Below are 23,820 nucleotides of genomic sequence, written 5' to 3'. Positions count from 1 at the left end.
CCTGCAACACTACACTAGTGTAAACTGGCAATGTATAACATAACACTGCTTAGATACCAAGCTATAACTTGAAACACAATCCTTGGTTAAATGCTTTACATGAATTATAGGTTTTATACATGCAGACTGAAGTTCTGGACTACATTTGTTTCTATTAAAAGCCAAGCACTAAAGTTAATATTAAAACAAGTTCTAAAAAAAGCAGGATCAAAGTTTATTTTCCCAAATCAAATAAAGACCAAGAGTACAAACCAAATATTTATTGATTCATTTGTGCAAGGTCAGAGCAAGCTTAAGTGATTGCAAACCAAGTGACATTATCAATGTATCCAACTAAACTTATCAAAACAAACCCCTATTTACACAAATTGCCTCTTTGCATTAACATACTTCTTTCTCATAGCATTTTAATCTGTAAGCAGTCAGTTCACAGTAAGCATTTCTGTAATAAATCCACTGTATACATTAGTCTTGAAAAATATACAACCCTAAATCAAAAAACGTTGGTACAGAACATAAAAAAAGCAAACAGTACAATCCAAAGATATTTCATGTTTTGTCAGTCAACTTCATTGCCTGCAACACATTCCAAAATAGTTAGTACAGGAGAAATTAATGGCTAGTTATATGATTAAAAAAACTAAATAAAAATGTGATTTCAAACAAGTGATGTCAACAGGTAATAATGATTAGGTACAAAAGCAGCATCCATAAAAAGGCTTTGAGTCTTTGAGGAGCAAAGATGGGCAGAGGATCTCGTTTGTCAACAAATGCGTGAGAAAATTATTGAAATGCTTAAAACCAATGTACCTGAAAGAAAGATTAGATGGGATTTTGCATATTTCTCCGGCTACAGTGCATTTGATCATGAAACGATTCAAGGAATCTGGAGGAATGTCAGCGCGTAAAGGGCAGTGTCGTTTATTAATAGCCAATATGGGCAAGGGATTACTTTGGCAAACCTTTGTCAAGCACTACAATACTTTTTTTACTCAGTAAAGTTTTATGTTTACCATGTTCAGAAGGGGCATAGAGTTCCCTGGGCTCTGAGGCATGTGTGTTGTGGTCAGACCAAACAGCATTCCAGACCTTTTTAGAAAGAAAGGCAGCATGTGATCCAGACCAAAGACCAAAAATAACCATCCAGATTATTAGCAACAAGTCCAAGTCTGTCATGGTATGGGGTTGTCAGTGCCCTTGGTAATGGTCATTTACACTTGCCTTTAAGACATCATCTTTTCCAGGCACATCCATGCATTTTTCAACAAGACAATGCAAAACCACATGCTGCACACATTACAAAGGCATGACTGCAGAAGAAGAAAGTATGAATACTGTACTAGCCTGCAGTCCTGACCTGCCCTCCCCCTCCCCCCCCCAAAAAAAGGAAGGTGTTTGCAGGAAGAATAGGACAAAACACCTGAAAGAATTGCAAGAAGAATGGCAACAAGGTGTTAAATGCTTTACCTGCCCAACTTTTTTTTGGAATGTGTTGCAGGCCTGAAATGGATGTATTTTAACAAATGAAGTTGACCAGACAAAACATGAAATATCTTGGCTTTATACTGTCTGCAATAAAATAAGTCAAAGTAAAATATAAGAAACATTGCTTATTCACATTTCCCATACTGATTTAAGTTGTATTTAGAAATCTATTTATTCTGCCATTTAATATTAATGAAAATACCAAAATATATTTTAAGCTTATTGTTTTTGTTTCTTATTGTTATTAGATCAACTGCAGTGGGTGTTTAAGAATACCACTAAAACAGAACAGAAAAGCACAGCAGACATTATACAGTCACATACAGTATCTCACAAAAGTGAGTACACCCCTCACATTTCTGCAAATATTTTATTATATCTTTTCATGGGACAACACTATAGACATGAAACTTGGATATAACTTAGAGTAGTCAGTGTACAGCTTATATAGCAGTATAGATTTACTGTCTTCTGAAAACAACAACACAGCCATTAATGTCTAAATAGCTGGCAACACAAGTGAGTACACCCCAAAGAGAACATGTCCAAATTGTGCCCAGTTGTGTCGTTGTCCCTTCCCTGGTTTCATGTGTCAAGGTTCCAGGTGTGAATGGGGAGCAGGGCTGTTAAATTTGGTGTTTTGGATACAATTCTCCCATACTGGCCACTGGATATTCAACATAGCACCTCATGGCAAAGAACTCTCTGAGGATGTGAGAAATAGAATTGTTGCTCTCCACAAAGATGGCCTAGGCTATAAGAAGATTGCTAACACCCTGCAACTGAGCTACAGCACAGTGGCCAAGGTCATACAGTGGTTTTCCAGGACAGGTTCCACTCGAAACAGGCTTCGCCAGGGTCGACCAAAGAAGTTGAGTCCACGTGTTCAGCATCATATCCAGAGGTTGGCTTAAAAAAAAAAAAAAAAAAAAAAAAGATGCATGAGTGCTGCCAGCATTGCTGCAGAGGTTGAAGAGGTGGGAGGTCAGCCTGTCGGTGCTTAGACCATACGCCACACCCTGCATCAGCGCACAAGAAAGCCCGCAAACAGTTTGTTGAAGACAAGCAGTCCAAGAACATGGATTACTGGAATGCCCTGTGGTCTGACGAGAATAAACTTGTTTGGATCAGATGGTGTCCAGCATGTGTGGCAGCGCCCTGGTGAGGAGTACCAAGACAACTGTCACTTGCCTACAGTCAAGCATGGTGGTGGTAGCATCATGGTCTGGGGCTGCATGAGTGCTGCCGGCACTGGGGAGCTGCAGTTCATTGAGGAAAACATGAATTCCAACATGTACTGTGACATTCTGAAACAGAGCATGATCCCCCCCCTTCTCAACACGATAACGACCCCAAACACACCTCCAAGATGACAACTGCCTTGCTGAGAAGCTGAAGGTAAAGGTGATGGACTAAACCCAATTGAGCACCTGTGGCACATCCTCAAGTGGAAGGTGGAGGAGTGCAAGGTGTCTAACATCCACCAGCTCCGTGATGTCATCATGGAGGAGTGGAAGAGGATTCCAGTAGCAACCTGTGCAGCTCTGGTGAATTCCATGCCCAAGAGGGTTAAGGCAGTGCTAAATAATAATGGTGGTCACACAAAATATTGACATTTTGGGCACAATTTGGACATGTTCACTGTGGGGTGTACTCACTTATGTTGCCAGCTATTTAGACATTAATGGCTGTGTGTTGTTGTTTTCAGAAGACAGTAAATCTACACTGCTATACAAGCTGTACACTGACTACTCTAAGTTATATCCAAGTTTCATTTCTATAGTGTTGTCCCATGAAAATATATAATAAAATATTTGCAGAAATGTGAGGGGTGTACTCACTTTTGTGAGATACTGTACCTGCATATATGAAAAAGAGGAAAATTTAACTGACATTAACTTAGTTGGCAAGTTTGTATAAAGCATTTACTTGACATGGTAATTGATGTTTAATTTTGGGTAGAATTGTTTTACTTAATTTTTATTTAAAATTATAATGTTGAATTGTGTCTGCTGAGCTTGAGGCAATGTAAGTCTGAAAGATAACTGAAATACTGTTCTAAAAAGCAGAAAAATCACCATCTAGAGTCTCAAAACAGGATTTACATAGTTCAGGAATAAGACAACATGCATAACGTGCACACATGAAGGATTTGCAGCACAGCATGAATGCAGAGAAAGCTCAGTATTTACGTTCCTAATGCTCGTGTAAAATATTTAAATATAACAAGATAGACAAATATTCTAGTCCACTGTTAAGATGTTTTCTTATTCTATTTGCATACAGAGTTTGAGTTGATCTGATCTGCAATTTAAAACTCTTCTGTTGCTACATTAAAGTGATTAGCTGGCTGCCAGCTCCTGCTGGGTAACAAGTTGTTGCTGTTGTTTAAGCTGGTCAGAAGACGTGTTACACCGTTCATCACTGCTACACACTGAGAAGTCACCCAGAGGCACACTATAGCAATAAAATGCATTAGCAAAGATTTGTGGATGTCACATCCCAGTGGCAAAGAAAAACAAGGATTGGTCAGGGTACAGCAGTCTGCATTCTTACATTGTTTAAGTAGCAAATGTTATAAATATTACTTACCTGTTGTCATTGACATCTGTAGTGTTTCCTACAAATCAACACAAACATTATAAAATTGAGTAGCAGTTATGTTGCTAAGGTACAAGTTATAATTGCTGAGAAACTCTTGCTATTTATGTATTTGTTAGGATTTTAACGTCATGTTTTACACACTATGGTTACATTCATGACAGAACGGGTAGTTACTCGATACACAAGATTCATCAGTTCACAAGTTTAATGAAAACTGTCATGGACAATTTTGTATTTTCAAGTCACCTCACTTGCATATCTTTGGACTCTGGGAGGTACCTGGAGCTCCCGGAGGAAACCCACACAGACACAGGGAAAACAAGCAAACTCCACACAGAAAGGACCCAGACCCAACACCTGGGAATCGAACCCAAAACCTTCTTGCCACAAGGTGACAGTGCTACCCACTGAGCCACCGTGCCACCCAAAAAACTTTTGCTAAATACAGCCAATACAAACATTTACAAACTATCATAAGAGAACGTGTCTATTTTAATGACAACTGTTCTTTTTATGTGGAAAAACAATCAGAATGAATAATTATACTTTCTGCTTTTCTTTATGCTGACTCAAAAATATACATACAGCAACTCAGATCTGGCAATGTAAAAAAATCTTTAATGTCATTTAACTTTGTGATATGGCCTCCATATCTGTTAGTAATTACAGTTGATAAACCACTGACTTGTGTCCATATAAATATACCTAGTTTGACTGCACACATTATAGTACACGAAACAGTGATGTCAACAAACTTATAAAAGTAGAGCAGTTTGTAAATTTTTTTAAAAACCTTTGACCTTAACTGCAACTGTATTCACATTCACTTTGGTGCGATTACCAATGCTGATGCCTAATTATCCTAAAATTTTCAATTTTTCTCCAATTAGAATTATTCTATTTTTTTAAAAACCCAAAATGCAACCATTTACCATTAACAATGTTGAGCTTGTGGTTGGAGTTCAAATACTTGTTCACTGTGCTGCGTCTGTCCTCAGGAGCTCTGAGCAAAGAGAACACACACACACACACACACACAAAATAAACAACATATAAATATAGTCAGTTCTAAGATTATTGGCTCCCTTGGTAAAAATGGGTGAAAATGGTTTGGGGAAACAGCATTTGTGGCAGTTCTTTTTCAATTAAAGTAAAAAGGATGCTTTGTTAATAAAAATGTCACCACCACAGCAGAGCTAAAGCTTAAGATCAAATCTCAATAGTGCCATTGACCTGTGCAACAGGTACAATTAGCCATGCCTGAGGGAGGGATGGTTGACCGGTTTCTGTTAAGTGCGACCTCTGCTGTCTGGTCGAGGCACTTGCACAAGCTGTGGATGATTTACAGAGGGCATAGCCTGACTCTCTGTATGGCCAGAAGCAGCCAGCAGCTGCACATGCTGTAAGAGTCACATACTAGTCTGTGGCTCTCTTTGGCCATTGCGTAGGTGGTGCAAGCAGCAAATCAATTGCATCCCAAGACAACTAGACTTGAAGAAAAATGGGAACACAAGATGATATAAAAAGTGTTCTGACTGGATAAACCAGGCAGTGGCTATATGGAAAATGGCTACACCACTGTAATAGCCCACATCTACTGTTGGGCAATAAGTAAAGTTTTATAATGCAGTTTGATAATGACTGACAGAATGCCAAACATTTATTTTTCCAAAAGGTTTTTTTCCCTAGGGACCACCAAAAACAGGTCTGCCCTAAACTAAAATCTGTTGGAATATGGGTTTCATTGACTAAAGTTACTCATTACATGGACAAAGCAGGAGCAACAGGTTTTTTTTTGACAGCATCTAAGGCCATGGTGACGTATGTCAAGTTGTATTCATGTATAAGCCAGCATATTTTAAAATAATACTCAATAGATTTATGAGAACATAAATTTGTAAATGTTGCTATTGGATGATAAATGCATACTAATCATTTAATTACCAAAAATAAAAGTAGCAGAAATCATTAAAAAACACTTAAATCATACAAGTTAAAGACCTCACTTTTGTAAGCTGGTGAATGTGAAATTATATAATTTTAGCATTACTTACTTGTCTGTATTACTTAAATCATCTTTTACATGGGTTGGCTTTACAGGCTGATTGTCTCTCTGGAACGTTGCCTTACTAAATGTGCTTTTTGGTTCACTGGTGCGCATAAACAAGTGATTGACTGGTGAGCAGAATGGGTAATGCCCAGGCCGAACTGGTTTGGCTGAGGACAGAAAAACAAACAGCATGTTCTTTTAACTCAATTCACAGTATACATTAAAAAAGGAAAATGCCTAAAACAATATGTTTACAAAGCGTGACCGTGTGTTAGTAAAAATACACTTATGGCTTGAAAATAAGTGACAAAATGTTATGGCAAACTTGTCTTGCGCAACTGACCAATCAGTGCACCATGAGGGCGGCGGAAAGGGTTTCCAACTCTCATGAATTCTTTGATGTGCTCTACTTCTTGCTGGTAGCGATGCCGGTCCTTCATGGCTCCCTCTTTGGCTTCCTTTAGTGCATCCTCAAGTGCCCGAACTCTGTCGGCTGTAGTGCAAAGACGCTTTTCAAGTTTTGGAAGCTCACAGCGCAGGTCTGCGTTATCACGAACAAGCTGAGAAAGGGTCAGAAAGGATCGATTTATAAAGTCAATTAAAAAATAAAACGAGGGAGATGGGGTGGAGGGGAAAGAAAATAAGGAGGGTTATCCTGTGGCTTCATAGCTTTTCTTAAAGCAATTAAATGTTTGTGTATGCAGGGCAGCATGATTGATGATAGTAAGCTTTCTCTGTTACACAGCATATTCCACTTCCAGCAGCAAACCAATCCAATAACACTGACCTGTTTGTGCACTTTTGTAAGCTGCTCCAAGTTGTTTTCCAGAAATGAAATCTTTTGTTTTTGGGTAGAAAACCCCCCACTATCGGTTGCCTCCAATTCAGAGCTCTGTAAAAAAAAACAAAATATTTTTTTATTCTTGTATTGGGATTTTAACGTCATGTTCCACACACTGGTAACGTTCATGACAGAAACGGTACACAACTCCAATGTCAAACACAGTCATGGACAATTTTGTATCTCCAATTCACCTCACTTGCATGTCTTTGGACTGTGGGAGGAAACCGGAGCACCCGGAGGAAACCCACCCAGACACGGGGTGAACATGCAAACTCCACATTAGAAAGGACCTGGTCCGCCCCACCTGGGGATCGAACCCAGGACCTTGTTGCTGTGAGGCGAAAATGCTACCCACTGAACCACAGTGTCACCAAAAAAAAAGGGGAAAAAACCCCAAAAAAAAACATTATTGTACTTACTCGCTTAACTCGAGTCGTGAGGTCTTGAACAAAAAGCTTTCTTAGGTTGTGTAAAGTCTGGAGCTCACAAGCCTTTTGCAAAAAAAAAAAAAAAAAAAGATTTTATAATTAGGCATAACAGTACTTTTTACTTTTGTTTCATGATTCATATTAATTGTAGTTGGGCCTCTATTGCAGAATACTTACGACAGTCTGCTCCAGCCCCTTCATATCCTGTTTAGCCTGCTCATGACGTTCATTCAGATATCTATATGTAAACACATCAACATTCACTATAAAATTTTAATTCACATATTTAAAGTGGAAGCATAGAAAGTAAAACCAGTAAAGCCAGTGACATCACTTTGCAATTGTTTGCAAAAGTTTGGGCAAATAATATTTTAATGGCTTATTTTTAGTAAAAATTTGCAAACCCAGCCACTGCAGCAAAATTTTGAAAACCTATTTTTTGCATGTTAATGCATATTTTACAAAACCAGGTTAAGCAGGTTACAAAACCATGTGCCGACCTTGAACTTTGTGGTTCAATTTCAGTTACAGCTAGTCGTAAATCATAAGAGGTACTTGCTTTTGAAGTAGATGAGAGCAGAAAACGTTACTTCACAGAGCAAAGTAGAGGCAAAAGTACATCAGTTGCTAAGTTCACTAGTTCAGAATACTCTGCTTTGACTGACAGAAAACAGGGGAGCTAACTTGTAGCTCCACGGGCAGAACGAGTCTGACTTGTCTACCGCTCTGTGGTATTAGCTTAATAGGTTACAGTTTAATTAAGACTCCCACCTGTAAAGAAAGCGAGTCACACAAAATGTTCTATAGTAGCTGGTGTTTATTTGAAACTGCAGCATTCCTTAATAACAGTAAAAATGGAGAGATGACAGAGGAGAAACTCATAACGTGCACAAGCTTCACTTCATAACGAATCGACTCCTGACTTACCTACAGCCATATTGTGAAAAGAGCATCTCCCCACTACACACCTCTCTTAAACACACACACCCACCCACACAATCACGAACAGCAGTCATTGTTTTTGTCATGAATTTATCTTCACTGTTAGCCCTATTTTCAAGTTTTGCTTGCCAACGGTCCTTTTGTCAGACTGAACTGGATGGCATTAAACGCGTGTGTGTGTGTGTGGGTGTGTGGTCAGTGAGACCAGTCAAATATGTCTCCTGTGGGTGAAATGCTTTTAGTAGTTTTAGAAGTAAAAAATGATTGGACAAGCTATTAATAAGCATGATGTAGATAAAGTCAAAACTGAACTTAAAATTAACATCTTAGGTATGGAAACTATTTGAATATTTTACAATTGGATATTAAATAAAAGTTAACATTTATACATTTTGCTTTTATACTTAATTATACAATGAGTACTAGATCACTAAAACCATTGTCACTTCTACACATTCCAGCAAACTTGCTGCACTTAATCACAACAGCCAACAAAACAATTTCCCAACTTGTAAACAGTCCCTTTAGTGAAGCTAGTCATAGCAAGAGAACAAACCATGAAATGAAACTGGCTTCATATCACAGGTAGTTACAATACAATACGAATCATAAAACCAAAGAAATCGCTAGTTTATAGTTTTTAACATACCTTGCATTAATGTCTAGATGATATTTATGACTGAACAGTTGAATTGGGCAACCAGGAAATCACCTCTATTACCCAAACTAACAAAATATAGAGATAAAGCTTATTTTTTCCATTTAAGAATGAACTGGCACACAACAGGTCAGCCTTGAATAACAAACAAGCAAGCGCTACCACACTAATTTGCCCCATATGTGGAAATACCCTAATTGGCTGTTTTCATTGGTCAGCCAATTAACAGGAATTCAAAAGCTAATTTGATAACTAGACCGTGTGTCTCCTACAAGCTCTTTCCAAAGAAATACAAAAGTTTCAGTAACCAGTATAGTCTGGTTTACTTTAAGCTTTCATTCTATTTTCATATCCAAACTACTTCAACATAATGTGGAGAAACAAACTTTTTTTCATGAGTGTAACTCTGGGCTTATTAGTGCTGTGCCTAGGTACACCTCCAAAAGCAAAATATGCCTCTAAGACATCAGGTTTAGCAAGCAGATTTGGGAGATTGATTATTGGGAATACAAATACAAAACTAAATGAAACTGCAAATGATGGCACAAAACCCCAAGATGGACTTGTTGATGACACTGAAGACTACCAGTCAGATCAGTCTGATTTACCAGGTAAAAGTCAATTCATAACTTTGAATGTATTCTTTTATCTTCTGTGTCTAATTGTTGTTTATGTTAGTATGGCACAAAATAGTGGAGTCAAAGCTGATGAAACTGAATCCCTCAGTTCTCTGTGGTGACAATGCCATGATTCTGCATCTTGAAGGAAGTAAAATGCCAAACTTTATGATCGATGAAGGTGAGAGATCAGTAGGCTATTCTGTCTGCTATACTAAGAAACAAAGTTGTTAACTGCAAAATCTGATATAACTGAACATGTATAGCTTTGTAAAATATTGGACATCGCTTTAAATCTCTTTTCCAGGTGATGGTCGTTCCATACCACTGACCGAGATGCCTGCTAGCTGTGGTTTCTCAGTACAGCAAGGTCACTCGGATATTCTTGTTGTTATTTTGTATGACGGCTGCCATGTTACACATCAGGTATGTGGTGTTGTAACTGCTACTGTAATGTTTCTCAGTGTCATTATTGGACCCAGTGGGGCTAATGTTAAGAAACCTAGGTATGTAAGAAACATATTGGATATAGTCATTTGGTATTCGCAGTTCTATAAGGACACTTCCAGTACACACAAAATGTTTCCTTATACCCCACTACAATAACAAATACCATATCACTATACCATTGCCAAATGTGAGTATTTAAAATTCAATACCAGTATTTGGCACAAATTATACAAATAGCCAAAAAGTCTATTGGCAATACATTTTTCTATTCTACTATTAATAAAAATACAGAAATTAAAAGGTCAAGAGCCTATTTTAATAAAAACATGACCAAAAACATTGGCCCTACTTCTCCTAGAAAATTGTTGAAAATTCTAAATCTAAAATCATTCCACAAATAACTATAGAAATGGACTGAATAAAATGAAACAAAAGCATGCCCAACATCAAGGCCACAAGTCCATCTCTAGATGTCTGTGTCCACTGTGCGGAACGTCATTAAGAAATTTACAGCCAATGGCACTGTAGCTGTCCTCCCTGGACATGGAGAGAAGAGAAAAATGGGTGGAAGATTGCAATGAAGGATTGTATAGTGGATGAAGAACCTCAAACTACCTTTAAACAAATTCAAACTGATCTGAAGACACAAGATGTGGTTGTGGCATTAAAATGTGACTCGCCACACTAGACATGCTGACTGTGGAGCAATTCTAAATACCTAAAATTCTAAATCAAATTCTTTACTAGTAAATAAAACTGAAATTTGTGTTGATTGTAGGTTGAGCGATGGCTCCACCAAGCAGCCACTGTTGGATCCTTGAGCAAAATTCTTTACCCAGTCTGCTCCAGTGGTGCTGTGTAATTGACAAGACCCTGTGCTCTGACCCAAGCTTTCAAGTCCACTGGGAATACTTAAAAAGCATTTCATTGTACTGTACATGTGTATAAAGACATTAAACCATTCACTGTTGATTTAGCTTGCTCCAAGTCAGGTAAATGTTAAAGGTTCATTTAAATAATTCTATTGGACAAACATTGTTTCATCCCTGTGAAATTATAAAATTATTCTCAAAGAAATGTTTCCCCATAGTGCAATCAAATCTGTTATATACAGTGCAATTAGTATAATTATTTTAGTACTGTTCACAATAAACCCCAAACGGTTAAGTTAGTCTAGTATATTCATCCTTTTTATTAGGGTATACAAAAAATTCCTACATTTTGATTCACTAATCTAGGTAATATTTAGAGTCAAAAATGGTCATTCTATCTTTGTCTATGATGCAGATTTGTGCCCTAAAGTGGTGACAAATTTTGGAGCCTTGTTCCCAAGCAGTTTTTCCTGCCTCAACATGCCTACCTACAAATCCGTTGTTCTTTAATCATAAGTCATGATTTTTTGCACCCATGTTAAGATCTTATCAAAAATCTTCTATTTTTCTTTTACAGGATGATCAATATGTTCTGCTAATGCATCTGTGGGGAGTTCCCTTAAGCATATCCTGTCCTGTGGCTTCCCATGAGCCCCCTAGTGTCCTTTGCTTTCCATCTAGTATGGTGACTAGGTTCAACTGCAAGTCTGCAGACAATCTCAAATTAAAAGGTGATATGTTTAGATACATGTTTAACATCAAGTTATACCATCTTAATCTTTTTGAGGAGATTGTTTGTTTCACAAAGTGGCAAATTTTGGTCAAACTGACGGTACAGCCTGTCCCTCTTTTCTAGTTCTATCAGTATGCATACTTACATAGTACTTATTTTGTTCCAGTAAATGGAGTATGGGAGCCTTTGATAGTAGCAAGTAGCAAATGTGGCATCACTACAAAGTCTCTGAACAGTGAAGTGGTCATCACTACACCATACCAGAGCAGCTGCTGGCAAATTGAGGTAGTTGTCAGTGATGATTTAAAACTGTCTGATCTTGTGTCTCTGTTCCATAAAGTGTCATTATTTTTCTCAGGATAATGAGAGGCTGCTCTCCTTACAACATGAAGATGAAGAATGGATCCTTTCCTGCCAGAATGTTAATGATGGTGATGCACAGTATGATCAAGGTTATAGGGTAACTTCTGCTCCCACACTGTCTGAAACACCACCACCTGATGTGAAAGCCAGTAATGCAAAACAGCCTGTGTATCCTTTCCCTCAAATGTATTATCCATATCCTCCAATGTATTACCACCATAATCCCATGCATTATAGAAATCCATGGTCAGTTTTTCCCACCACCGCTAGTAATTTTGCAGCAACTACAGTTCCAAGAACCACCACTACTATTGCTGTCCCAACTAGATCCACTACTAGCTCTACCACAAAAACCTTAGCTAGTCAAACCCAAGATCTAATGTATCCCTTCCCTCATATGTACTATCCATTTGGACCCATGTATTACAACCATAAGCCTTTTCATTATAGGTATCCATGGGCAAACCCAACAACAAAAACCACCACTACCACCATTACTGCTCTCCCGACTACATCCACTACTAGCTCTACCACAAATACCTTACCTTTTCAAACCCATGATCTAATGTATCCCTTCCCTCATATGTACTATCCATTTGGGCCCATGTATTACCATCATAAGCCTATGCATTATAGGTATCCATGGGAAAGCCCAACGACAACAACCACCACTACTTTTGTCCCAACTACATCCACTACTAGCTCTACCACAAAAACCTTAGCTAGTAAAAGTCGTGATCTAATGTATCCCTTCCCTCATATATACTATCCATTTGGACCCATGTATTACCATCGTAAGCCTATGCATTATAGGTATCCATGGGAAATCCCTACAACAACAACCACCATCACTGCTGTCCCAAAAACAGCCACAACTAGCTCCACCACAAAAACCTCAGCTAGTAAAAGTCGTGATCTAATGTATCCCGTCCCTCATATGTACTATCCTTTTGGACCCATGTATTACCATCGTAAGCCTATGCATTATAGGTATCCATGGGCAAGTCCAACAACGACCACCACCACCACTATTACTGCTGTCCCAACAACTGCCAGTACTGGCTCAACCACAACACAACAACATGCCGATAAGAGAGAGACTCTAGAGCTAAAGCATCGTGTCCCTCAGGGCAAACGGATGTATTATCCGTTTGGCCAACTACGTTACCATCGCAAGCCCATGCAATATCGCACTGATCATAGGGTACTGTCCACACAAGCCACCTCAGCTGCTGTACACACAACTGTTCAAACAACTACTTCAGCTACATCTACCCAACCAGCTACAAAAGTCACAACTGACACTAATCCTCAGCAGCCTGTGTATCCTTTACCTCAGTTTTATCCAATTGCCTACATGCCTTATCAACGTAGGAATCCTTTTCGTCAATATGTTCTTGCTTGGGCTCCAACTACGCTTGGACCAACTTCTAGATCAACTAGATCAACATCTACAGCAGTCTCTGCCAGTCATTCTCAACGAGTGCACCGTTTCCATCAAAAATATGACCTCCTTTTTGACCCCATGCATCACAAAAAGCATCAAACACCATGGGTATCCTATTCTAACCACCCAAGTCCACCCAAGTTAAATCCAGGTCTTCAAAAAGGCAAAGAACTTGTACCTGCATCCTCTACTTATACACATACAACAATAAATTGTGTAAAATGACCAGTATACCCTAATTGATGGGTCACATTTTAGCCTTAGGTTTATGCAATGCTAGAATGTTTAAAGCTCTACAACATGAATAGATTTCCAACAGCTGGTATTTAAACAGATGTTAAGTCTAAGCAATAATACAGTGTGTGCTGTACAAGTAAATGGCTGTCCATGTGCTGTTCATCTTTAGATCTTGCCTGGTTTGTTCATTTTGTCTAATAAAGTGAGGAAACTATTGTTGGGTTGATATTGTTATGTAAAAACTGGCATGAATATTGTGTTTGTGTCAATTAAAATGGCTCAGAGTTTGACCCTGTTGTCTACCTTGTGTTGATCCTTTACTGTCAATTTTGTATTTGTATTTATTAATAAGGAAAAGAGTCAGAATAAAGGCAGATATTTACAATCTGGTACTAAATTGTAATCCATCACATTAATATTGACTGCTACCTGAAATTCTGCCCTTTTGTTGCCAATCTTAAACAGTCATCAGGATGATGATTGTACGTATAAAAAGGTTAAATACTGACTCCATTGGGACGTTTTGTAAAATTTAATTTGTTTTAAAGTTTTAAATTTAAAGTGTTTTTTTTAGTTTTTGAACCTTTAATTTCAGTCTAGATGTGTCTTATCAAAAATGTAAAGCACATATTGGAAAAAAAGAATCAGACATCTTATACCAAGCAAGAATAGCAAAAATTCTATTTGCAAAACAGTAAGTTAGTATCCTTTCAAACTTGTGTAAAATTTACAATTCAGCTGGTCAGTAAAACATTACAAGTTTTTTTTGTTGTATTTTTGGCAATTAAATGAAGGTTTAGGAGAATACAGAAATCACAGAGTTGTCTTTATTTTACAAAATATAATTTTATATGGAACTATGGGGTTTGTACAATGGTACCTTGAAACTCTGATTCTGGGAGTTTAAAGGGCATTGAGTTTCAAGGTATTTTTTCCCATATGGATGTAAGGGAAACCTGTCAATGCGTTCCATGGTCCCGTGGAACTGCATATATTTTAGGCTAATGTAAAATAATGGGGTTGTTTTTGACACTTATACACTGAAAATAACACAAATATAATATAAAAACACTGAAATACAATTGAAAACAGTTAAAAATAAATAACTGTTGCACAAAGCTTAATGTGACTTATTGTACTAAAACAAGCGAGGAATTTCATTAGTGGAGAGAACTTATAAGCAGTAATAATAAGAGAGGTTTAGTGTTTGTCATAATTTTTAAAACTTAAGTCACGTTAAGCTTTTTTTTTAACGATAAGTGTCTTAGACTCTCAAAAAAAAGCTGATTCTTGCAATTTCTTAGAACCTCGAGCTATAACACAAGTTTAAAAGTGAAACAGTGAGGAAAATCCAGCTAAACACAGATACATGTGGATTTTACGATTATTCCACACAAATGCAGATTCGTCTCATATTCGCACTTTGATGACGTCTTACTGCACTGCTCAAGCAAAGCACTGAACAAATCATTGTTAATTAGAAATTTTAAAAATCAATTTTTTTACACAAAAGGTGAACACGTTGAGTAAAATGGAAATGTTGAATTTAAGGGTACAAATTTCTTGACAGAGGGCATTGAGTTTAAATATTTTGAGTTTAGGGGACATTGGGTACAGGGTGAAAGCAGGCTAAAAGGCATGTCGAGAAATAGATGGACTACAGTCAGTAATTGTAGAACTACAAAGTGCTTCTATATGGTAAGTGGAGCTGATAAAATGGACAGCGAGTGTAAAAACAAGGTACCACTGTATTTTCTTTGGTGTGGCTTTTGGAAGTTTAGGAGAAGGGCAAAAAAGTTGGCATTTAAATGCATTTAAATAAGCAAAGTGGTATATGACCATAACATCTGGACCTGACATAAGAGGCATGACATTGTAACTAGAAATACAGCTTATCTGGTTCCCATTAAAATATTAATAATTCCTGTATATGCAATAACTGAGTATACAACCTTAAAAGTATAAAAATATCAAGATGTGTAGGATCTGTGTAGAATGAACACATCCAGCTACAAAATAAATGTCTCACTGGGGCCAATAAACATTCCCTAACTATACTAAAATAATCATCAAAATAGAGCCTAATGTTGTCAAAGTCTAATCTAAAAACAATATACTCATGCTTTCATAATGCCATACCAACTTTTGGAAAGTAACTTTTAATAAGATAAAGAATTGTTTTAAACCCTCCAGCATGCAGCTACAGCAAGCCTCCACAAGGGGTCTAACACTTATAGTGCTTAAACTATTCAATTACCTGAGTTCCTCCAGCTGAGCACTCTGCTCACGTTCTTGACATTTCAGGATAGACAGCTCAGCGTGAACTTGCTGCAATTCCATTTTTATTCTCTGATTTTCACTAGAAGAGAGAGAGGGGAAAATACTGTCATGATGGATGACATGGAGAAAAATGAATGAAAAAAACAGAAGGCAGAATGTTAGAATTACTGACTCTTTAAGCTCATCAATTATCTTCTGCTTGTTGTTGATATCATCACGCAGGTTTCCAAGCTGTTTGTGATGTGATTCATGATGATTACCTTGTAGCTGTTAGGATAAAAACCAGTAATACTACAACTCGCAACCCAGAGTTATCAGCATTACTTAACAACATCGCATATTTAGCATACTAGCAGTCACAGCGAATATAGTATTTAAAAACGTTTAGCTTTAACTGGCAGGTGTAGATGAAATTAGATTTTATAGATGTTGACCTTTTGTTTCACCGACTCTTTACTGTCCCGTTGGTTGTCATGAAGGCTCTCTGTAAATAAAAAAAAGCTAATAATAAACAAAGATTATATGTTTTCATGCTAATAGTATAAGTAGACTTGTAAAAGGCATTGCACTCTTAAGATTTTAATGATTTAAAGTAATTTTATAAAATCCCTGCCAGTCACTGGGTCAAAAAAATACAGGGCGCCCAGGTGGCGCAGAGGGATACTCCGCTAGCACACCAGCGCTGAGATTCTGAACTCCTTGGGTCGAAACTCTGCATTGCCACCGGTCCACTGGGCGCCGTCTAGCGGGCATAACTGGCAGTGCCTGCAGCAGACACGGTTCTGCTAGAGCGGGATGAGTAGACTATGTGGGTGGGGTCTTCAAACGCTATGTAAGGATCCTGACTGGCAGATAGAGAGGCGCTTGTGCAGAGTGCATAGGTGAAAAAGGGTTCCGCTTAGTGCTGCACGCGGGTCGGAGGAGGCGTGAGCAGCAATATACCCACCTCGACTGCAATCAGGGATCCACCAGCAGCAGAAGACAAATTGACTACACTAAAATGGGAGAAAATGCATAAATAAAATAGAAAAAAATACATACAGCAACAACAAAAAGTGGCTGGTAACTTCTTTGTGTGCATACAAGTAGGGTTAGATTTACTGTGCATTTACTTAGCCATAGCATTGCAACAGGAATGTCTGTTATGATTTACATTACAGTTGAGTATTTTGCATGGTGAATCATATCAATAAAAGTTGCAACAACTCATTAAACAACCTTTAATGTGCCCTCACTACTCTTGGAACCCTGGGCAAATGACCGTTCTGTCTAAAATCTGATCCTAGGTATGAGGGTGTGTCAGTGAGGGTGTGTCAGTGCCAATAGCATGGGTATCTTGCATATCTGTGAAGCTACCATTATTGTTGAGGGGTATATACACATTTTAGAGCTACATATGCTTCCACTCTGCACAACACTGAGGCATTGAATTAAGAGTGTAGGCGATAGAATGACCTGCCTGCAGTCCAAACCTGTCTTCTATTGAACACCAACACTACAGCTGATGCCCTTAGTCCCCGAAATATTATAGAATATTGTTCAGAGTAAAAGTGATCTAACATATTTATAAATATCCCTGTCCCAACTGTTTTGGAGCATGTTGCAACTATATACTTAGAATAATGCATACAAAAAAACTAAATTGTTTAGATTGTTTACATTTCCTCTATTGTCTGATTATTTTTAAATAAGTTGTATAAGTGTAACACACTTTTCAGACAGGGTGTTGGGTGTGTCTGTATACACGACTCACTTGCATTTTGAAACCTTGCAATCTCTTCACTCAGACAGTCCAGGTTTTCCTCTAGCTGCCTCTTCTTAAGCTCCATATTCTGGGTGTACTCGGTCAGAGAACGGATCTTTGCCTCATGCTACATGTGTATACCAAAAAATATTATGTTTAATACAGAAGGTCTATGCATGTCTGTAACTGTGAGTGTACAGTTTTATACCTGTGATATGAGCAGCATGCAGGATGACAGCTCCATACCATTCTCTTCTATTTTGCACTGACAGTCTAGATGCAGGCTTTCCAGCTGCCTGCAGCGTTTCACCAAAGACTTCATCTCTGACTTTACCTTACTGACATAAATGCAAACAACAGCATACTTCTCCTCTAACACACCTGAGAGATCACGAGGCTACAGGGACAGAGATGGACACTGTTAACCTCAAGGAATGAAAAAAACAGCACTAAATAAAACTAGTGTGCACTGTTTCATGTATAAATGCTGTGGATGTATAGTACAGAGCAGCACATTTTGTCCATGATTTTTACCGCGGCCCAGGCAACACAAACCATGCATCAAACAAAACACAAAATAAAATACCTCAATTAATAAAAATGATGGCAATCTGGTCCCACTGTGGTTTAGTAGATGTAATTTAAAGCCTCCACAAGGGGGCGTTCGCATACAAGTTCATTTTGTGTTTATGTGCCTGTTAAAATTCATTTATTTGGGGGCGCTCAGGTAATGCAGCGGTAAAACACGCTAGCTCGTCGTTTTGAATATCAGCTCTACTATCCGACAGGCTGGGCGACTACATGAACAACGATTGGCTGTTGTTCATACAGGGTGGGAACCGGACAGGGATTCCTCATAACTGATGCAATTACGACCTCTGCTGGCTGATTGATGGCTCCTGCACAGGGACGACAGATAATGCATTGATCAGGGTGTGGCTCTCCGTACACGATCTGTACGCTGATCTGCATATGAACTCGCCTCGTGCAGGTGAAAAAATGCAGTCGGCTACTGCACGTGTCAGAGGGGGCGTGTCAGTCTCGGCTCTCCTCAACCAGGGTGAAGATCAACTTCAGTAGAGAGGAAGCGTAATGCAATCGGGTAATTGGATACGACTAGATTGGGAGGAAAATTGGGAAAAAATGTAATGTAACATAAAGTCTCCACAAAGGGGCGTTCGTGTACACGGTCATTTTGTGTTTATGTGCCTGTTACATTTTTTTCTCTGTGACCCTTGGGTTTGAAAAACCCTGGTATAAAGCACATAAGGACTATCTGTAATGAAAAATGTTTATATGAACTGAAAGCAATGATCACTAAACTGCAGATACATACAGTGTATCACAAAAGTGAGTACACCCCTCACATTTCTGCAGATATTTAAGTATATCTTTTCATGGGACAACACTGACAAAATGACACTTTGACACAATGAAAAGTAGTCTGTGTGCAGCTTATATAACAGTGTAAATTTATTCTTCCCTCAAAATAACTCAATATACAGCCATTAATGTCTAAACCACCGGCAACAAAAGTGAGTACACCCCTTAGTGAAAGTTCCTGAAGTGTCAATATTTTGTGTGGCCACCATTATTCCCCAGAACTGCCTTAACTCTCCTGTGCATGGAGTTTACCAGAGCTTCACAGGTCGCCACTGGAATGCTTTTCCACTCCTCCATGACGACATCACTGAGCTGGCGGATATTCGAGACTTTGCGCTCCTCCACCTTCCGCTTGAGGATGCCCCAAAGATGTTCTATTGGGTTTAGGTCTGGAGACATGCTTGGCCAGTCCATCACCTTTACCCTCAGCCTCTTCAATAAAGCAGTAGTCGTCTTAAAGGTGTGTTTGGGGTCATTATCATGCTGGAACACTGCCCTGCGACCTAGTTTCCGGAGGGAGGGGATCGTGCTCTGCTTCAGTATTTCACAGTACATATTGGAGTTCATGTGTCCCTCAATGAAATGTAACTCCCCAACACCTGCTGCACCCATGCAGCCCCAGACCATGGCATTCCCACCACCATGCTTGACTGTAGGCATGACACACTTATCTTTGTACTCCTCACCTGATTGCCACCACACATGCTTGAGACCATCTGAACCAAACAAATTAATCTTGGTCTCATCAGACCATAGGACATGGTTCCAGTAATCCATGTCCTTTGTTGACATGTCTTCAGCAAATTGTTTGCGGGCTTTCTTGTGTAGAGACTTCAGAAGAGGCTTCCTTCTGGGGTGACAGCCATGCAGACCAATTTGATGTAGTGTGCGGCGTATGGTCTGAGCACTGACAGGCTGACCCCCCACCTTTTCAATCTCTGCAGCAATGCTGACAGCACTCCTGCGCCTATCTTTCAAAGACAGCAGTTGGATGTGACGCTGAGCACGTGCACTCAGCTTCTTTGGACGACCAACGCGAGGTCTGTTCTGAGTGGACCCTGCTCTTTTAAAACGCTGGATGATCTTGGCCACTGTGCTGCAGCTCAGTTTCAGGGTGTTGGCAATCTTCTTGTAGCCTTGGCCATCTTCATGTAGCGCAACAATTCGTCTTTTAAGATCCTCAGAGAGTTCTTTGCCATGAGGTGCCATGTTGGAACTTTCAGTGACCAGTATGAGAGAGTGTGAGAGCTGTACTAATAAATTGAACACACCTGCTCCCTATGCACACCTGAGACCTAGTAACACTAACAAATCACATGACATTTTGGAGGGAAAATGACAAGCAGTACTCAATTTGGACATTTAGGGGTGTAGTCTCTTAGGGGTGTACTCACTTTTGTTGCCTGTGGTTTAGACATTAATGGCTGTATATTGAGTTATTTTGAGGGAAGAATAAATTTACACTGTTATATAAGCTGCACACAGACTACTTTTCATTGTGTCAAAGTGTCATTTTGTCAGTGTTGTCCCATGAAAAGATATACTTAAATATCTGCAGAAATGTGAGGGGTGTACTCACTTTTGTGATACACTGTAGATGAACATGTTCATATACTGTACATACCAGACAGATGTCACCGCTGCCTAGGATGGTACTAAAGTCACTCAGGTCCTTCACCAAGGTGTTTAGAACTTCACTGATATGTTTCCTTTGCTGACTGCTCACCTCCTGAAGCCGTGAGAATTTAGCCTCCAAACACATCATATCCGCCTGAAAGACATGTTTCCTATAACTGTTTATTTATCTATTTATGTATGTTTAGTAACATCTTTACATCAATTAGTGACCAGTTGTGATGGGTTTGTCGACTATTATGAGAACTGTAGAGGCAAGGACAGACAGGCTTTAAATGGTCTGGTTTACTGTGCTAGTCCAACTTCTAAAATGTGGAAAATTAAATGTTGTGCTGAAAAACACAACCAAGGACTTCAGCATTTTTTTAATCAAAATTTCAGTTTTATGGCATAGTACAGTGGTGTCCAAACTTTTTTCAAGGAGGGCCATATTTGATAACATGAAAGATCCCGAGGGCCAACAGTCCCTGATGACATTACTTTAAACAATAAAATATGCATATATATTATTATTTAATATTATAAAAATACGCTGTTATTTAATCATTTTATTTTCACACAGCAAACATCAAAGTAACCAAATGTAAGCATTCAAATCAGAACATACAGAACAAGCTATCTGAATTTCTAACAGAAATTTAAATCTTTCAGAAACTTAAAAGCTGAAAGACAGTTGGGGCACATTTACGGAAAACGACACGGGAACACTGAGTTTCACTAAATTATTACTGGTCATAAGCTTTATCTACCACTGAAATTTTTACGTTAATCGTTGTTTGTACAGCCTGTGTCATTGTTATCTCATCATATCATATCAAGTACGTCTCATTCGCGGTTTTGCCGCTTCTCATATGATTGTGTACTTACATCTGGTAAAAAACATCTGGTAAAAAGAGGACTTGCATGTTGAATTTGTATGATTTATTATTATTGTTTGACTGTGCTTTGGACATGCCTGGCATGGTAGATCAGCAGGTGTTGTGGGTGCCACCCAGCAGGGGCGTCGTGGTGGGGTGAAAAGTGGGACTGAGTTACCAGGGCCCCAAGTCGGGGGAGGGCCCTTGAGGAGTCTGGAATTGTATTTTCCTTTAAATATTAATATCATTTAAAGATGACAATAAATGTTGCTAACTAATGTAAATGTAATGTTTTGGGTAAATACATCGGTTGATTGATGGATTGAATTGTGTGTCCTAGCCTACATATAGTGTCTGAGGACAGCCCCCTACCCCCCACCCCTTGCACGAAATGGTTTAGTCCGCCTTCACCGGGCCAGGCGCATTTAACTTAGCGTTCATTCTGCTGAAGCGGCAGTGCGAGTTGTATCTGTGCTGTGGGAGATGATGCCCAATAAATCTAAATCCGGTTTTCAGAAGAGGCAGGAAAGACAAAAAAAAGAAATGTGGGAAAGCAACTGCTAACGAACTTCTTTCCCAAGTAAAGTGAGCCCAAATGTGAAAGCAAATAGCCTACATTAAATGAACTCCCGTGGTTATAAAACGCTTCAATACCACAGCGACTGTCAGTGCTAAAAACTGCATAACACAATATTAGAAATAACATGATGCCTTATCTGTAATCTGAGCTAAACTCCAAACACTCTTTTGTTTGCATAGCCTACCACACCATTGCAATAGTATACTAATTCGAAAATTAATGTAGTATTTATTATTGGGCCATGACAATTAGGCTAATAGCAATTGAAAGTCAGTTGGCAAGAAAACTGGACTTTAAGGACCTCATCAATGATATTGCCACCATGGGCACTGCTTGTGCATAGGGCCCAGAATTTGGTGCTACGCCCCTGCCACCCAGTACCAGGGTTCTTGGGACGTGAGTTTAATTTATGCCTCCAGTCACTGTAAGAGGATTTTATTTTCCTCCACTCTCTGTGTAAGTTTTCTGTGGGCCTTTTTGATTTTCTGCAACTCCCCAAAACACAAAGCAGGTGGAATGGCTACTTTCAATTTCACTTAGGAGGGATTGAGTAAATGGGCAAGTGTCTGGTTTGCAGTGATGGACAGGCACGCTGTTCAGGGAGTATTCCTGTTCTGCACACAGTGTTTCCTTATAGTCTCTGCACCCACTGTGGCCATAAAGTGGTAAATAAATCTAAATTAAAACATGAATAATGATGAATGGCATTTTGTGATCTATGTTTCTTGAAAAAGCATTTTGAACCATCAGCACAAAGCATTTGCTTTTTAGAAGTCACCTAACCAGTGTGTCTTCCACTATGAGACACACAACATTTGTGACTAGAGATATTAGCTCAGCTTTAAATAAGAGAAGAAAGATATGGCAAATACAAAGGTATGTATGAACACACTTTTGGGTATTGGGGGGTAAAAAGAAACTTAAAGCTAAGTAGCATTAACACTACATGCTCAACCACTGTGCTGTCCACTTTTAACCATGTTTATATATGTATTAAATATCTTACTAAAAGGGTTTATTAAAGTAGAACACTACATACACAGCGTAATGGGTAAACAGAGAAGGAGTTTTAAAAGGTCTTACCATTTTTTGATCAAGCTCCCAGGTAAGCCGCTTATTCTTCAAACTTTTGTCTTTAGCTTCCTGACTTTTCTGGTCATAGCTAAGTGCCAGTTCCTCCAGAGCTTGTAAGACCTCTTTAACTTCTGCCTTTGCACTCTCACTTTCAGCATGCAGGTGGTCCAGTTCACACTGAACTCGCTCGCTGTCCGCATGTGATAACGCCAGTAACTACACACACATGTACACAACAATATACAGTATGTCTTAAGTAGCTTTGTCTTCAGATACACTACAGGCACCCCTTCTAAATAGTGTGTTTGTCTGTTTTAGCCACACCCACTGCTTAAAAGTGCATATACAATCAAGCATACACCAATGTAGTATTTATTAACAAACTACTAGTTTAAGAGTTTAGTTATTTTTAACACGGCACTGTTACAGGATGAGTCTTTTCAAACCATAATTTTATCACATTTCTCTAAAGCTAGAGCTTCACCACTGAACTAAATGGCCAAGAAGGGCAGCCTATTAATGGGCAGTCGATGTTCA

At 38.8% G+C, this 23,820-nt stretch overlaps 1 protein-coding gene across 1 annotated transcript in view; it reads right to left on the bottom strand.

Annotated features, from left to right (window-relative positions):
* Positions 1-3,573: 3,573 nt before the first annotated feature.
* kif5ab (kinesin family member 5A, b) overlaps positions 3,574-23,820 on the bottom strand; it is a 65,657-nt gene continuing 45,410 nt past the window's right edge. Inside the window, exons 14-28 of the mRNA XM_062997469.1 lie at positions 23,293-23,499; positions 20,762-20,908; positions 17,963-18,151; positions 17,764-17,881; positions 16,445-16,494; positions 16,183-16,277; positions 15,988-16,089; positions 7,589-7,649; positions 7,403-7,474; positions 6,927-7,031; positions 6,483-6,699; positions 6,144-6,306; positions 5,022-5,092; positions 4,078-4,105; positions 3,574-3,942 (exon numbers count right to left, since the gene is read on the bottom strand). Coding sequence (XP_062853539.1) covers positions 3,828-3,942; positions 4,078-4,105; positions 5,022-5,092; positions 6,144-6,306; positions 6,483-6,699; positions 6,927-7,031; positions 7,403-7,474; positions 7,589-7,649; positions 15,988-16,089; positions 16,183-16,277; positions 16,445-16,494; positions 17,764-17,881; positions 17,963-18,151; positions 20,762-20,908; positions 23,293-23,499 — 1,740 coding nt within the window. The 3' untranslated portion in view covers positions 3,574-3,827. The remainder of the gene's footprint in view (positions 3,943-4,077; positions 4,106-5,021; positions 5,093-6,143; positions 6,307-6,482; positions 6,700-6,926; positions 7,032-7,402; positions 7,475-7,588; positions 7,650-15,987; positions 16,090-16,182; positions 16,278-16,444; positions 16,495-17,763; positions 17,882-17,962; positions 18,152-20,761; positions 20,909-23,292; positions 23,500-23,820) is intronic.

Source organism: Trichomycterus rosablanca, chromosome 6 (genome assembly GCF_030014385.1).
Source record: "Trichomycterus rosablanca isolate fTriRos1 chromosome 6, fTriRos1.hap1, whole genome shotgun sequence".
NCBI classification, from domain to species: Eukaryota; Metazoa; Chordata; class Actinopteri; order Siluriformes; family Trichomycteridae; genus Trichomycterus; species Trichomycterus rosablanca.
This window is presented reverse-complemented; position numbering and strand designations above follow the sequence as displayed.